The sequence below is a fragment of the Octodon degus genome, unplaced genomic scaffold, assembly GCF_000260255.1.
Source record: "Octodon degus isolate 3935 unplaced genomic scaffold, OctDeg1.0 scaffold00026, whole genome shotgun sequence".
NCBI classification, from domain to species: Eukaryota; Metazoa; Chordata; class Mammalia; order Rodentia; family Octodontidae; genus Octodon; species Octodon degus.
Genome location: NW_004524602.1, coordinates 9,742,269 through 9,758,560, shown reverse-complemented (window position 1 = coordinate 9,758,560; position 16,292 = coordinate 9,742,269). Strand labels below are relative to the sequence as shown.

At 49.3% G+C, this 16,292-nt stretch overlaps 1 protein-coding gene and 1 pseudogene across 1 annotated transcript in view; one reads left to right on the top strand and one right to left on the bottom strand.

Moving 5' to 3' along the window:
* The window catches only part of Map2k1 (mitogen-activated protein kinase kinase 1), a 66,094-nt gene that overhangs the window by 33,024 nt on the left and 16,778 nt on the right, over nucleotides 1-16,292 (top strand). The window contains exons 2-4 of the mRNA XM_004628799.2: nucleotides 4,108-4,318; nucleotides 5,368-5,514; nucleotides 15,344-15,421. Coding sequence (XP_004628856.1) covers nucleotides 4,108-4,318; nucleotides 5,368-5,514; nucleotides 15,344-15,421 — 436 coding nt within the window. The remainder of the gene's footprint in view (nucleotides 1-4,107; nucleotides 4,319-5,367; nucleotides 5,515-15,343; nucleotides 15,422-16,292) is intronic.
* Nucleotides 766-1,370, bottom strand: LOC105741847 (annotated as a pseudogene).

Here is a 16,292-nt window from a genome sequence, read left to right as displayed (position 1 = left end):
CTTGTTCTAAGTAGGTGCTTTAGACCACTGAGCCATCTCTCCAGCCCCAACTGCCCTGTCTTGACTGGGTTTGTAAGTGTGTGCCACCACACCTGCCTGCTGTTGAGCCTTTGAAGAGGAGGTGCAGTGTCATGTAGGGTTTCTCTCCCCAGGCCGTCCTGGTGTGCCTTGTAGTAGCCCCACAGCCTTGGGCATTTTACCCCTCTGTCCAGCTTCAGTTTGCTCTGTCTTCTTGCTGTCCTCAGCTGTGGAGAGAGCTAATAAGTGTAGCTCACTCACAGGTGCACAGTTGTCTTCCGGCCAGTCCTCCCAGCCCTCCCATCCCTCTCTGCCCTTCATACCCACCCTGGGTGGTTTTTTTTTTGTTTTCTTTTTTTTTTATGCTGATGTTTATTTATTATTTTTTGTCTTTGGGAGACAGGATCTTGCTATGCAGTTCAGGCTGGCCTTAGGCACACTTTGTCGTTCAGCTGGTCTCAAACTTGCAATGATCCTCCTGCCTCAGCCTCCTGAGTGCTAGGATCACAGGTGTGTGCCACCATGCCTGGCTGGTGCTAATGTTTATTAACAGATGGGACATACAAGGGCACACACCACAGGGGTGGGACACTCCAGGAACCTTGGGCTAGGCCCCCCTCTTGCTCGGTCCATTTCTCTCGGTGGCCTCCTGAGACTGATGCTTTGGAAAAGGGCTGCCAGCATATTCTCATGGCCAACCGTGCCAGGTGCTGGGTGGCTCGATGGCTTCTGGCATCTACATCTGCCGGTCCCCGTGGGCCCGAGGCTCAGCTCAGTCATTCACGTCCAGACCGAACTCTGGGTACAGCTCTTTGGTGGCGACACCTCGGATCACGGCCAGCTTGCCCAGCAGCATCTGCCCCACGTCCTTGACATCGTTGCACTCGTGCAGCTGGGAGATGTGCGCCTCCAGTTCATCCACACTGTAGCCTTCAGATATTAACTGGTTTATCTCCTTGTCCAGTGTGTCCCTCTTCTCCTTCAGTTCTGAACATCAAGGTGCAAGGCGTCCTTGCTGGGTTCATCAGCCTGGCCAGACTTGGGAGATGGTCGCAGGATTGGAAGGCCCTGCGGCAACTCCGGCTCAGTCTTGGTTCTGTCCTGAGGGGGAGGCGGAAGGGCCCTGGGTATATTTTTTACGTTGGTTTTGGATCCTGTATTTCCGGCTGGTGCCCAGGGCCCTCCATATAGGGTGACCTCATCCAAGTTGGAGTGGTGGCTCTGTCTGTGGTTGATACATGTCTCTAAAGGTGGCCCTCAGCTGGCCTCTTTGTGGAGAGGACGCAGAGGTGCTCCTCATGCTCCCTAGCCACCTGTAGTCTGGGTGCCGAGACTTATCCTGACCTGCACATGTTGGTTTCAGTTTGGAGGCTGGAAGCCTGAGTTTGGGGTGTAGGCATGGAGGTCCTGGGGGCCTCTGGCAGGTCTGTGGATGGCTGCTTTTGTCTGTGTGCTTGTGTGCCTGACCACCTTCCTCTTCTTTTTTTTGGCATCGGGGATCAAACTCAGGACCTTGCGCTTGTCAGACAGGCACTTATGCCTCTGAGCTATCTCCCCAGCACCACCTTCCTCTTCTTAAGGGGCCACCAGGCCTGTCTGATTAGGACCCATCCCTCTTGACCTCATGTAACCTTAGGTACCTCTGTTACTTTTCTTACTCCTGGGACAAAATACCCAACACCCAGAATTAAGGAAGGAAAGGTTTATTTAGCTCACAAGTTTGTGAAGGTTGCAGTCCATACTCGGCTGGCTCCAAGGCAGAGTAGCACATGGCGCAGGGCAGCAGCTCATGGCAACAGAAAACAGCAAAAGCAGCAAGAATGAAAAGAGAGGAGCAGTGGCTGCAGCAGAGAGCAAGCCCCGCTCCCTTCCTTACATTGCATTTAGGCTATCTGCTCCAGAGCGAGTATAGCACTCACACCCATAATCCCAGGACTGGATTGTGAATTAAACACAAACTCTAGAAGCCCACAGCCCCATCCATCACTGCGTGAGGCTTTGGGGAGGCAGCTAGACACAAACCATATCGTAGTCCTTCTCTAGACAGTCACACTGGCCTTGAGGCTTTCGTGAGTTTGGGGACGAGCGTAATTCAGCACCCAGCTCCACCCTCCTTCCCTGATTACTGGGCAACAGTCAGTGACATCTACGTGCCCCCTTGGACTTGGGGTGGTGGTTACAAGGAATGGCAGGAGGCAGTGACCAGTCAAGACCACCAGGCTTGTGTCGAGGCAGCAGGGCATGGAATTCACTGTGCCTGGGTGCAGACTGACGGAAGGCAAAAAGGCTGTCTGTGTGGTACAGAGAAAAGCAGAGCCTTTCTGGGGCTTGGACAGAGGGAGTCAAGTGGGGCCCTAAAGGACCCCAAGTGAGGTCTTGGCAAACATCTTTTTTTTTTTAAATCTTTTTTTTTTTTTTATTTTTTTTATTTGTGTGTGTGTGTGTGTGTGTGTGTGTGTGTGTGTGTGTGTGTGTGTGTGTGTGTGTGTGTGTGTGTATGTGGCCAGCCCAGCCCACCAGGGGGCGGGCTGGCTGGCATGTGGTGCTGGGGGATTGAACCGCGGTCCCTGTGCTTTGCTGAGCTTGTTCTAAGTAGGTGCTTTAGACCACTGAGCCATCTCACCAGCCCCATTGGCAAACATCTGTGGTCAAAGTTCTCTGATGTCTCAGTATTCAAGGTCCTCGGGGTGCCTGGTGTGAATGCCTGGGTGTCTTTGGGTGTCCTGGTGCTTGGAAGATTCCGCACTATGTCTTATCTCTTTTGTGACATACTGTGTTTGCCAAGGGCAGCTCTGGTGCTGAGCTGAGTCTCTGTTGAGAACAGTGGCTCTGCTGACAAACAGGTAGGTGCTGGGAGAGTCTGTCCCGAATCAAGCCTGACGATGGTATGAGGGGACATGGAAGGTTATGCTTATTTCTACCTCCAAGCTCAGAGCTCTCTGTGTCTGGTGGTACGCATACGTTCTGCAGTGTAGCAGGGGCTGTCTTGTCACCTCTGCTGCTGTGTCACAGTGCAGACTAGGGTAAAATCAGATGGGACGCAGTGCAAATTCTTGACCACCTCACAGCAACAGCTTCTCTTCAGTTCTGTTGGACACACCGAATGATGCCCAGTATGCCCACACAGCCATGCCAGGTGCGTGCCCATCAACACCCCCCAGAACCTGCACATGCATGAGAGCCTTTCAGACTGTGCAAGCTGGCATTGTAGCCCGCAGTGTGTTTAAATACATATGAACTGAGGAAAATGATTACAAATGAAGTGATTTTCTCTTTTCCTTTCTTTCTCGGGCTGGGGACCCAAGCCAGCGCCTTGCCTGCCCTGCATGTCTAGGGAAGTGCTCTACATGAGGCTGCATCCCCAGACACCTTTTTTTCCTTTACATGCATTTAACTAAGCACTGGGAACTCAGTAAGAGCAAGTCCTGAAATATATCACTGTCATGTTAGATGAGCAGTAAGATGGGAAACACCATAAGACTAAAATTTTACATGGTGATTATTCAGCAGGTATCTCTGGCTTGTCTTGGTGTGAAATCATGGGCCCCGCTCATGTTCTGGCTGCTGGGTGACGCGTGGCACTCTTTATAGGGGACACTCAGCAAAGGGCCTGGCCCTGTGGTAGAGAACCAGCATGTGAGTGCAGGCTGAGTGGTGTCAGCTCACGATCATTGTATAGAGACTTTTTACATTTTGGTTAGCCTGGTTCCTGGACCTGATTGCACCAGAACTGAAGGTTGTTACCTTTATGACTCAGTTTAAAGTGGGGTTGATTTCAACTGAGAAAGTTTAAGGAATTTATTTATTTATTTATTTATTTATTTATTTATTTTTTAGTGTATGATATAAATGTTATGTAACTAACATTGGGGGCTTCTGAACTGAGGCTTTCAAGCAGCGTAAGGTGGCTATCTTGATTTTAGTAGGTTCTTCGCTGTCTCCTGAAAGCATGCAGTGTATTGAAAGCCTGGTGCCTTCATCTTACACATGAGGATGTGAAGCTGGAGGGGAGGCTGGGTGAAGGGACCCCCCAGGACAGGCACTCTCGGGTGACTCTGGTGACCGTGTGTCCTACTCCCACTTGTGCAGGACCAACCTAGAGGCCTTACAGAAGAAGCTGGAGGAGCTGGAGCTGGATGAGCAGCAGCGGAAGCGCCTCGAGGCTTTCCTGACACAGAAACAGAAGGTGGGCGAGCTGAAAGATGACGACTTTGAGAAGATCAGCGAGCTGGGCGCCGGCAATGGTGGCGTGGTGTTCAAGGTCTCCCACAAGCCGTCTGGCCTGGTCATGGCCCGAAAGGTGAGCTTACCTAGATGAATGGTTGCTTGGGGCCAGGCCAGAAGGAAGCCAGACTCATCTCGGCTTGAGGGAGGACCCTGATGGTTGTGTCCCTGTGTGAATCCCTACCCCTGGCCTGGAAATACCAGCCAGGGGTCCTTCTGTGGGTGCTGTGTGCTGTGAATGGGGGAGCAGGTGCTGGGTTGTTACCTGGTCGGATTGTTTCTGGTGTGACTGGGTCACCTGTGGCTCCCTGTGGCTTCCTGCAGTCCCACTTCTGACCTCTTTCAAGGCAGCTTATTTGAGCTGGATGTTGCTTTCACATCTATCCTTGGTGCCCTTTCTGAATGTAGCTTACACCAGCCTCACCTGGAGAGCTTGGACTCCTCTGTGTTCCAGGCCACCATGTCTGTTGTGCTCCATGTTGTGCTTGTGCCCTTTACCCAGATCTCTCCAGCTACTGCACCTCATGCCTGCAACTGCACTTCGTGTCCTTGGACACATGACTGTGGCACTGGTTCTCCTTTTGCAGGGAGAGCTTGAGGCAGGGTCTCACTTTGTCCAGGCTGGCCTCCTGCCTCAGCCCCCTGAATACTGAGATTACAGGTGTGCACCACCATGCCCAGCTGACTGTGGCACTTTTTAGAAGCTCAGCATTAGTAGGTAACCACTTAAGGTGCCAGTCACTTGTTCTAGTTGGGACAAGTGACCCTGTTAGGGAGCTATAAAGTGGTGCCTGAGACTCGGTTAAATCTCAAGCACATCAGGCTGCTAAGGTCACAAGGATGCTGTGGGGCAGCCAAGGCTGGCATAACCTGGTCCCACATGCTCTCCACCCCAGCCTGAGGGAAACCAAGCCCCCAAGGCCAGTTTCTCCACAGACGTAACTCCCCAGGCTCCTCAGGAGCAAGCCCTGTGTTCCACTTTGTTCTGGGAGGCAGAGGCCTTGTCCCCAAAAGCAGAAGCTCAGCTGCTGTCCCATTGAGAAGCTTTCTGGTGCCCATAGCTGCCTGGTGCATAGACGCTCTCTTCCTTCTCCAACCCCACTTCCCTCCACCTTCCTGCCCCAGCTCATCCACCTGGAGATCAAGCCGGCCATCCGGAACCAGATCATCCGTGAGCTGCAGGTGCTGCATGAGTGTAACTCGCCCTACATCGTGGGCTTCTACGGGGCTTTCTACAGTGATGGGGAGATCAGCATCTGCATGGAGCACATGGTAGGTACCGGAACACCCTCAGAGGGCATCTGGCTCCAACCTGGCAATACGGCACACAGATGAAAAAGGCAAAGAGAATAATCAGCACTTGAAGAACTCTGGATGACCCAGTGCTCTCTGTGGGACAAAGAGCCATGAATCCAAGAGCTAATGACTTGAGAGGTGTGTAGTGGCAGAGTGCTGGGAGAGAGACTGCAGGCATGGCTGTAAGGAGGAACAGCTTTTTTGCACCAGGCATGGAGGCTCTCCAGTTAGTGGTGCATGGATAGTTTGATACATGCCAGGATGGCACCTTTACTGCCAGGAAGCTGTAATTCTTTTTGAGCCCCGTGGCCTCAAGCTGAGATGTTAGCTCATGTGTTAGCTCTGGAATCTGACAGGCTCTTGCTCGAGCCTCTATTCCATCCATCAGTGGGAGTCAGTTCTGACTCGTTTTGCTATGCTAAGACTCACAGCATCTTAGCCGGACTCGATTACATTCTTGTGGCCAATTAAGGGACCGTCTGCTTCTGTATATAGCCAGCTCCACATATCTCAGTAAATAGGGTTGAAGTAAAGATCAGATAAAGATGGAGGCAAGGGGCTTCATTTCTCAGGGGAACACAGTGTGGCGGTCTCCTACAGTGGCGCAGCCTTGCCAGCTGGCTGCAGTGATCTGGCACTGAGAAGCTCTCGCCTAATCTTTGGTGTTTCCCTGAGATTCTGGATCCATACCATGATCTTGGACTTAACTTGGCTTCTTTGTAGGTTCCTGCCTGTCTTCAAAAATGCTGGAAGTAACTAAGGTCCCCTCCCAGTTATCTCCTATGTAGAGGATTTAAGATTTTCATGTGGACCGGGTGTGGTGGCATGTGCCTGTAATCCCAGCATATGGGAGGCTGAGGCAGCAGGATTGCAAGCTTGAGCCCAGCTTGGGTGATGTAGTGAAACTCTGTCTAAAAATGAAAAAATTGAGTTGGGTGTGGTGACTCCTACCTGTGATCCCAGCACTCAAAAAGCAGAGGCAGGAAGATCACTGAGTTTGATCCCAATCTAGGCTACAAATCAAGTTCAAGACCAGTCTGAGATATTAATGAGACCTTGTCTAACTAAAAAAAAATGAAAAGAAAAAGATTTTGATGTGTTTAAAATCAAGTTAATACGTTTTAAACCCTTTTATTGTGTATAATGCTGGGTCCTGGCTATAAGGTTCTGAATTTATGGAGATGAGTGAAACCTGCCCTTTAGAATTTATAATCTGTTTTGAGTGCACCCTGATGGGTGTCTCCAGCCCAGGCAAGAAGTATATTAGTGGTATACTGCTGTATATTAGTGGTAGTTGGGGAAAGTCAGGATGTTCAAAGGCTGCTGCTATAAGGATGCAAACAGGGCTGGTGAGATGGCTCAGTGGTCTAAAGCACCTACTTAGAACAAACTAAGCCAAGCAGAGCACAGGGACCACAGTTCAATCCCCCAGCACCACATGCCAGCCAGCCCCGCCCCCTGGTGGGCTGAGCTGGCCACACACACACACACAAAAAAAATAAATAAATAAAATTTAAAAAAATATTTAAAAAAAGAAAAAAAGGATGCAAACAGCCAGTGGTGTTTTTTTTTTTTTTTTTAATGTATTTAGTACAGGGTTTACAAGTTCTCACTACACAGAGCAGACTCCTAGTGATCCTCCTGTTTTCAGCCTCCCAAGCAGCGTGTGCTACCACACACAGTCTCAATCATTGGCTCAGCATGCCCCGGGGGTGGGGCCAGCACAGCCTGCCGGGGATCCTACCCTGTCCTTGTGTCTGCCTAAGCAGGTGCTTTAATCTGGTGAGCTATCTGGCTGGCCCTAGCCAATGTTTTTACCACAACTGCCTGGAATTCTTTTCTTCTCTTCTGAGGGACTAACAATAATAATACTGGTGGTAATACTAGTAATGATAATTGGTATTCAGTGGGTGTGTGTTATATCAAGTATTACCCTAAGCAAACCAACATGGTACTGCATTTTCTTTCTTTCTTTTTTTTTTTTAACGGAACTGGGGGTTGAACTCAGGCTCTTGCACTTGTCAGGCAAGCACTTATGTCTACTGAGCCATCTCCCCGGCCCCTACATTTTCTTAACAGTCTTTTTGAATGAGTACATAAACTTACCCAAATGAGGCACAGAGAAACTGATCAGTTTACTTAGGTCTTGCAGGTAGTAAGTGGTATTGGTAGAACATGCCTGTAATCCCAGCACTCCGGAGGCTGATGCAGGGGTATCATAGTGAGTTCAAAACCATCCTGGCTGCAAAGTGAGCTCAAGCCTAGCCTGAACTGCACAGCAAGGCCCTGTCTCAAAAAGACAAGAAAAAAAAAATTGAAACCCTGCCAGTCTGACCCCAATGATAAACTCTCTGGGATCCATCAGGTAGTAACAAAGGGACCAGGCCTGTCTCCATCCACTTGGCCAAGGACTTCAGAGAGAGCAGCTGGCTTTGTGGCTGCTGTTTTACTCAGTTCCTGTTAAGCAACATGGTGTGAGGGGCTTTAGATTCTGGCAGGTTTTTGTCTACATCTGTGGTCCACAGAAGCCCACTAGAGTGCTTGCTCATGTTTACCGTGAGTCTCGGAAGTCCAGGCCATTCTTGGCACATCGCAGATGCTTGAGAATTGTTTACTGACTGTCACCTTCCCATTGTGATTTTGGACAGATTTGCCTGTCTTTCGCTCAGTATCCACATCTATAAAATGACCATTATTATATTTTCTTTGTTTTGCTGAGAATGTTTGTCTTTTTTTTTCTTTCCTGCTGCTGTTTATCTCTTTTTTTTTTTTTTTTAATTTAGGACAGGATCTGCAGTGATGAGAGGGTCTCACTGCGTAGATCAGGCTCGTAGCGATCCTCCTGTTCTCAGCCTCCCAGGTGCTGGGCTTACAGGGGTGCACCGCCACGCCCGGTCCCAATCACTGTCTCAGCACACCTTGAGATCTCACTCCCGGCCCTGCTTCTGCCTAAGTAGGCGCTTGGTCTGTCTTTTTGAGATAGGGTCTCACTATGTAGTTCAGGCTGGCCTTGAGCTCAGTGTGTAGCACTGACTGGTCTCAACCTTGCAATCATTCTCCTGCCTCAGCCTCCTGGATGCTGGGATTACAGGTGTTGAGCCACCATGCTCAACATGCTGGGGATGAATTAAACTAAGAAGGTGGGTAGTCTGGCACACTCTGCAGTTCTAGCCTATAATCCCTGCTACTCAGGAGGTTGAGGCAGAAGAGTTGTAAGTTGTTTTTTTTTTTGTTTTGTTTTTTTCCACAGCGGATTAATAGGACAGAGTTGTAAGTTTGAGCACAGCTTGGGGAATTTAGGGAGACCCTGTCTCAAAATTTTAAAAAAGGGCAAAGCTCAGTGGTACAGCATTTGCCTCCCATGCTTAGACCCTGGATTCAGTTGTCACTGTTTCCTGCACATGTTGGCCTTTGGCTTATTCCCATGCCTGACAGACAGACGGGCTCATGGGCTGCTGCTCGGTGGCTGCTGTGTGCTCAGTCCAGCCAGGTGTCCCTCGGCTCCTTGCTTTTCCTTTCTGTCTCTCCAGACCTTCCCCTCTGGTGCCAGCTCTCAGGGAGCCCCACGAGAGCCCTCCTGGAGGCTCATTCCTTGTTGCCTCCCATTATAGTCATGAAGAAGGGCTGTACACTGTCTCTGCCTCTGGTGACATTGGTTGGTATAGGATACAGTTCCTGCATATGTCTTCTGTCCTGAGGTTACTGAGAAGTGTTCCTTCCCCCTCACTGCAGCTGGTGTGAAACAGTCTCTGTGGGACGCACCGAATAATTTCTGGCTCAGCCTGGCCCCTGGCCTGGTTGCTGATTGCTTCCTACTCGGCACCTAGTTACCCTGGAGGCCTGTTCCAGGGCCTTGGGTTTCTTCTGCTCTGTGGTGATGGAGATGGCTTCAGAGCAAGCCCAAGGGTTATAGGTGAAGCTGTATGAATGGCATGTCCTCAGGCACTAGGGGAAACAGTATGTGAGTGATGGTGATAGACAGTGACAGGTTTGGGCAAGGAACTTGCCTTCTTCCTCCTAGCTCTTGCTGGCATCCTAGGAGGGTGCTGGGTGACTAGAGAGGGTGGCAACCAGCTCTCTAATCTTCTGCTGCTTCCCTGGTCCTTGTCACCTCACATCAGTCACTGAGATGGACTGCTGATCCCTTACCTGGTGGGTAGAGGGTTCAAATCATAGCCAGTAAGCACCAGCATCTCTGACCAGGCCTGCCCATGAGTGTCCTGTCTCCCTGTTTTCACAGACAGGGAGTGTTTCCTGGGACTTCTACCCCTTGGAGAAGCGCTGGGTGAGCGCTGTTCTCAGAGGCCCTGTCACAGGCAGGCTTTCTAGGGTGTTTGGCCCTTGCAGCCAGCTGGAGTTTACATTAGCTGATAACATGGGTTCGGCTACACACACACACTTCCTGGTCGTTCTGTGCTGGACTCCACAAGCACTGCCTTGAGGGTGGAGGCGTTGAGAGCAGCATCTTCCCCTCCTGAGTGGCTCTCAGGGATGCATTGTGGACGGAAGCATTTCTGAACACCAGCTGTGTGTTATTTCAGGCATGCTTGTGTTCTTCCTGAGCTGTCCCCAAGGTCTAGAGTGCCTACATTTCTCCCTGTCTCATAGGGAGCCAAGGGGCATTTGAGGGCTGATGTGAAATTTCAGGGTGCTGGCCTCAGAGTTTGGGTAAGGCGGCCGCCTCCACTCCGCCCGCTTGTCTCTGCCCCTGTCAGGTGGGCAGGATGATGTTACTTGTCTTACGCTGACATGTTGTGAGGAGATTCTGCTTCTTCATGCTGGACTCTTAGACAGTAGTCGTGCCCTTTGTGTCCTTGCTGTGTCCCTTTTCCTAATCTTCTCTAGCAAAAGATGACACTGGTTGTAGCAGTGGTTGGTGTCCCCACTGGACCATTATAGTAGCCATAGAGCATGGCTACTATAATGGTCCCCAGAGCAGATCCCCAGAGCAGATATCTCTGTGATTAGCCTGGAAGCCGGAGTCTGGGAAGCTGGCCATCGGAGGTTGGAGGGTGAAGCCTTTCTGAGAAGTTGAGCATGGTGCTGGGTATCTGGGGTCCCAGTTGCTGGGCTGCTGAGCAGGTGGATGGAAGATGCAAGGTCAGCCTAGGTAACTTAGCAAGCTCTCTCTTCAACCAGCCGGCCACCAATCAACCAACCAGACAAAAGCCTTTTGAGGGGCAAGCACAATACCAGGGATCTTTTAGGTGATGCGCATAGGGTGGCTGAATGGGGATGCCAGGTAGGGAGAAGGCCTGCTCAGCCGGGGGGCTCCGTGGGAGTCAGGTCTTGGAGTTAGTGCTGACCCTTGGGTGTATTCATGTCCAAAGAGCAGCCAGGAAGTGTAGGCAGTGCTGAGCAGAAAGCAGCTCTGGGCCGAGGTGCACACAGTTATGAGTAACCAGCTTTCTGTCCCCTGTCCTCATTTCCTGAGCAGGAACTCCTGTGGCAGCACCCTGCCCAATTGTCCTGCCTGGGAAGCTGTCTGAGGGCGACCACTTCTCTTGAGCTGTCTTCTGATGGGGCTGTAGTCAGCATTTCCCAGTTACCCTCTCAGCTTCTGAGGCTCTTCAGGCGCCCACCGAGGTCTTTGCATGGTGTTCCGTGTCATTAACACTCAGCCTCGGTGGTTTATGATGAACACTCAGAAGTGGACAGAAAGCTAAAGGGACTGTACACCGTGCTCCCGTGAGCTCACCACTCAAACCTACTGCTGGCATCTTGCTGCATTCCCTTTCTAACCATTGCGCACATGCATTTTGGATGCATTTGAAAGTCAGCTGCATCCACAGCATTCATCGAGCCTGTCTCCCGGAGGTCCAGCTGGGGCTGGCCTTTCACAGCAGTGAGCTGTGTTTGCAGTGAGGCCCAAGGGATGCAGCTTGCCTCATCTAAAGGAATGCACTTGTCTTGGGAAGTAGATTCCTGCCCAAGTGGTAGCTGAGCAACCAGGGAGCTGGGGACTGGAGTCAGTGGTTCTTATGCAGGAGTAAAAGCTTGTGAGCTATTATTTTCATAAAGCATTTGTCTCTTCTATAGAAAACCTTCACAAAAGTACCATTGACATAGCTAATAACTGGTTTCTAAAAATAAGCACCATTTAGCAGCTCTAGTCAGCCGAAGAGAGAAGGCAGTGAATTAGAATTACAAGGTTCTAGGTTAGTTGCAGACGACTCTGGGTGATCCTAATGAGCCAGGGCCCTGACATCCTGCTAACTCTGTTGTCTTCTAACCCTGCTCGTAGTTGAAGAGGTTAAAGGAAAGAGACTTGGTGTTTCTTCTTTTTTCTTTTCTTTTCTTTCTTTTTTTTTTTTTTAGATGGTTTTCACTATATAGTTCAGCCTGGCCTTGACCTCACTGTGTAGTCCAGATTGTCTCGAACCCACAGTGATTCTCCTGCCTCAGCGTCTTGAGTGCCGGGATCACAGGTGTGCACCACTGTGCCCGGCTGTTTTTATTTATTTATTTATTTATTTATTTATTTATTTATTTATATTTTAGGGAAGGGTCTACAGGGTGTTCAGGGTCTCACTACTAGATTGGACTCATAGTGATCTGCCTGTTTACAGCCTCCCAAGAGCTGGGATTACAGGGTCATGCCACCATGCCCAGTCTCAATTGCTAACTCAGCATACCCCAGGGGTGGGGCCAGCACAGCAGGCCTTTGGATTGAACTCCTGGCCCCTGCGCCTACTTGCAGGCGCTTTAATCAGCTGAGCTATTTGGCTGGCCCCAGTGGCTGTTTCTTTTTAATCTAAGGGGCCGGGAGATGGCTCAGTTAAATCTTTTTAATATTTCTGGTAGAGTTTTTGGTGCTGGGCTCTAGCCTCCACTCTCCTATATGGATCTGTACCTGGCCAAGCCCCTAGAAAGTGGCACATGCTCACCTAGCCGGGCACCCCTCTGCCCCAGGCTGCCTTTGGCTATTGGTTGAGAGTTGTGCCATTTATTGTCAGCATAGAGAAAGGAACTACAAAACCACAGGGTTAGCTTTCAGCCTCTTTAGAATCAAGCTTTGACAGAATGGATTTGTTATCTTGTTTTAAGTATCTAGTCCTCTTATGATAAAACAAAACCGCTTAAACAAAGCTGAAACACAGAAGTAGCGTGGGAACTTGTTGCCCTGAGCCCCTCTTCCCATTGGTACGGCTAAATAGGGGTGTCTTGGTGCTTCCAGGAGTTGGCTTATCTGGCGTGGTTGCCTAGACTGTGCTATTGCCCTGATTTGGCCAGCAGGGGCCTGTGGTGTTGCATGGGCAGCCAGGCTCCTAGAACAGGATCACCTGAGCTTCACGTGGGCCCTGCCTGCCTTAGAGCTTTTCCAGTGTTCAAAGAGGGGCTCTTTGGTTCTAGATTCATGTTTTTGTTTGTCTTGGTACCAGGAATCCAACTTGGATCCTTGTGCTTGCTCCCCTGGGGTGGTGATACTGGTGTACGTCTCGGTCCGAAGCCATGAGTTCAGGGCTGTCTGTGTGCTGGGTAGAGTGGGCAGCCTTTGAGGACCACACCGTCATTTCTCTTCATTATTAGCGTCCTTTAGTTGACTATAATGGAAATTGGTCGGTTCAAACTTATCTTTTTATTTATTTTTAAAATGTATTTAGTACAGGGTCTAGCTACACAATTTGGACTCCTGATCCTCCTGTTTTCAACCTGGGAATTACAGGGACACGCAACCATGCCCAGTCTCAGTGGCTCCCTAGGGGCAGGGCCAGCACAGCACACTGGGGGATTGAACCCCAGTCCCTCCTGCTTCTGCCTAAATAGGTGCTTCAGTCTGCTGAGCTATCTGGCCAGCCCAAACTTTCCTTTTTATAAGTATAAATTTTTTTAGTTGATAGTTTGTTTTTAGCATTGATTCAGATAATATTTCTTAGAAGATCTGTGTCCTTTAATGAGTCTCGCCTCTTCTAGAACAAGTAGTTTTGTATTTACTTAATACGGCCTTTACACATAATGGACGCTCATATGTGTTACCTCATTTATAGATTTAATTTTCTATTGCTTTAAATTAGCTTAATTAGCTTAGTGTTGTGGAGTGTGTATAGGGTTTTTTGTTTGTTTTTTACAGTGCTGGGGTTTGAACCCAGCACATGCTAGGCAAGTACTGTATCCTTAGCTACATGCCTCCAGTTTAGGAATTTAAAGAGGTAAAACATTTAAAAGATGAAACTGTCATGCAGCAGAAATCCCTGTGGTCTAGACTGAAGGTAGTCTTCGTAACATTTTAAAATTTTGTTTTGTGTGGGCATTCGTACACTTTGCATTTTATAGAAATGGCTTCTGCTCTTCCTTTTGCTTGTCTTTCTGTGACCTCTCACTGGGTGGGCAGTGTCATGAGGCTAAGTGATCTCTGTGGCAGGGGTACTGGTCTCTGTCTGTCACCAAGGCCCAGCTCAGGGCCACTCCTGTTTTCCAACTTCTGCTTTGTTGCTTTGAGCAGGAATTGCTTCCTCCTGTTCCCTGCCTTGCTCCAGAAGGGGATTTAAGTAAGGGACCTTCCCTTTTCCACCCCTGGAACCTGCTGAGACAGCAATTGAGACCAGGCATGGTGGCATGTGCTTGTAATCCCAGCACTTGGGAGGCTGTAAACAGAATCACTATGAGTCCGATCTAGTAGTGAAACCCTGAACACCCTGTAGACCCTTCCCTAAAATATAGGGGAAAAAAAAAAAAAAAAAAGTAAGAGACCTTCAGTGTGATCCCTAGCAGAGACCTCTTCCCTGGCCTTGCCTGGTCCTCCTCTCTTCCTTCCTGTCCTGCTGTGGTTCCCTCTTAAAGGTCCCAGGGCCACTCTTGACCTGATCTCCCTGCAGCTCTGCAGAGCCCTTTGAAATGGATCACGTGCCATCCCAGGAGTATGAGGCCTTTTAGGGCTCCTCTCCTTTGATCTTACTGAAATGCCCCATTCTGTTCTCTTCTTCCCCTTGCTCCTCCCACTTGACAATTGCAAAACCCAGTGTGATTCAGGAGTAAGATTTCAGCTCAAACCAGAGTGGTGGTGCAGGCCTGTAATCCCAGCACTCAAGAGGGTGGGGCAGGAGGATTGCTGAGTTTGAAGCCTGCATAGTGAGTTCAAGATCAGCCTAACTGGGGCTGGGGAAGTAGTTGAGTAGCATAAGCCTGCCTGGCAAGTACCAGGTTCTGAGTTCTAGACCCACTACCCCCCTGACCCCCCAAAAAAACCCTAACTACTAGTGAGACTGTCTCAAAAAAGATTTTGCCTTAAATACTGTCTTCTGAGTTTAGTTACAACGACTGCTCCCTTTTTTATGTCCACAGCATTTTTATCTCTGCTCTCTGTAGACGCTACTCTAGTCCGATGCACTTTGGATTTCGTTAATTATACTGTTAGGAGAATAAATGCCAAATGCGCATTGTGATGAAAACAGTGATGACCAAGCGCTAACATTTATTGAGCACTTTCTATGGATACGTACTGCTCTGCGTGCTTTATGTGCGTTAGCTTGCTTAATCCACTCAAGAGCGTGTAAGTATGATGTCCTCTGGTGACCATCCTCATGGTCCTGGGTCCCCTGGGTAGGAGGCGTCAGAGGCAGAGCCCAAGTGCCTGGCTGCTCCCCTGCACTGTGAGTCCCTGGTTGGGATTCTGTGTTGGAATTTGCTTAGGGAAGAGAGCAGGGCTGGAGTCGCTGGTGGTCGCTATCTGGAGCAAGGCCAGGGTGGGTGCTTCTGGTAATCTCCTGGGGAGATGGGCCGGGTGCCAGATTTGCTTTTTGCTCCTGCAGTTTAACACCTGAAATGAGAGAAATGTTACTAAATGGCCTGGCATTTTTGTTCTCAGGATGGGGGTTCCTTGGATCAGGTCCTGAAGAAAGCTGGAAGAATTCCTGAGCAAATTTTAGGAAAAGTTAGCATTGCTGTGAGTATGTTGGGAAGTTTTTCTTTCAGGTTCTTTTATTGATAATGACTTAGTAGAAAATAGATAAGGGAGGAATGTAGGAAGTCAAGGGAGGGAAAATTTATTTATTTATTTATTTATTTATTGAACTGGGGATTGAACTCAGGCCCTTGCGCTTGCCAGGGAAGCACTTATTCCACTGAACCATCTCCCTGGCCCTAGAAAATTTATTTTTATTTTTTTTTTAAATTTTTTATTTATTTATTTATGTGCATGTGTGTGTGTGTGCGTGTGTGTGTGTCCAGCTCAGCCCACCAGGGGGCGGGGCTGGCTGGCATGTGGTGCTGGGGATTGAACAGCGGTCCCTTTGCTTTAGTTAAGCTTGTTCTAAGTAGGTGCTCTAGACCACCGAGCCATCTCACCAGCCCAGAAAATTTATTTTTAAAGAGGGGTTCTTTAGCCGGGCATGGTGGCACATACCTGTAATCCCAGCACATGGGGAGCCTGAGGCAGAATACAGAGGCCAGTATCGGTTTCCTAGTGAATTCAAGGCCAACATGGACAATTTGGTGAGACCCTGTCTCAGAAAACCAAACCATGCTGAGAGGGGTGGTGCATGCCTGTAATCCCAGCATTTGGGAAGCCAAGGCAGGAAAATTGCTGAGTTGGAGACCAGCTTGAGCCACATAGTGAGACCCTGTCTTAAAAGAAAACGCCCTGGGGCTGGGGAGATGGCTCAGTAGGATAAGCACTTGACTGGCAAATGCAAGGATCTGAGTTCAATCCCTGGTTCTGTCAAAAAAAAAAAAAAAAAAAAAAAAGGAAGAAAACACCCAAAACCAAACCAAAACAGAAAAATCCTAAGAGGTGTGTGTGGGTATTGTGTTCTTAG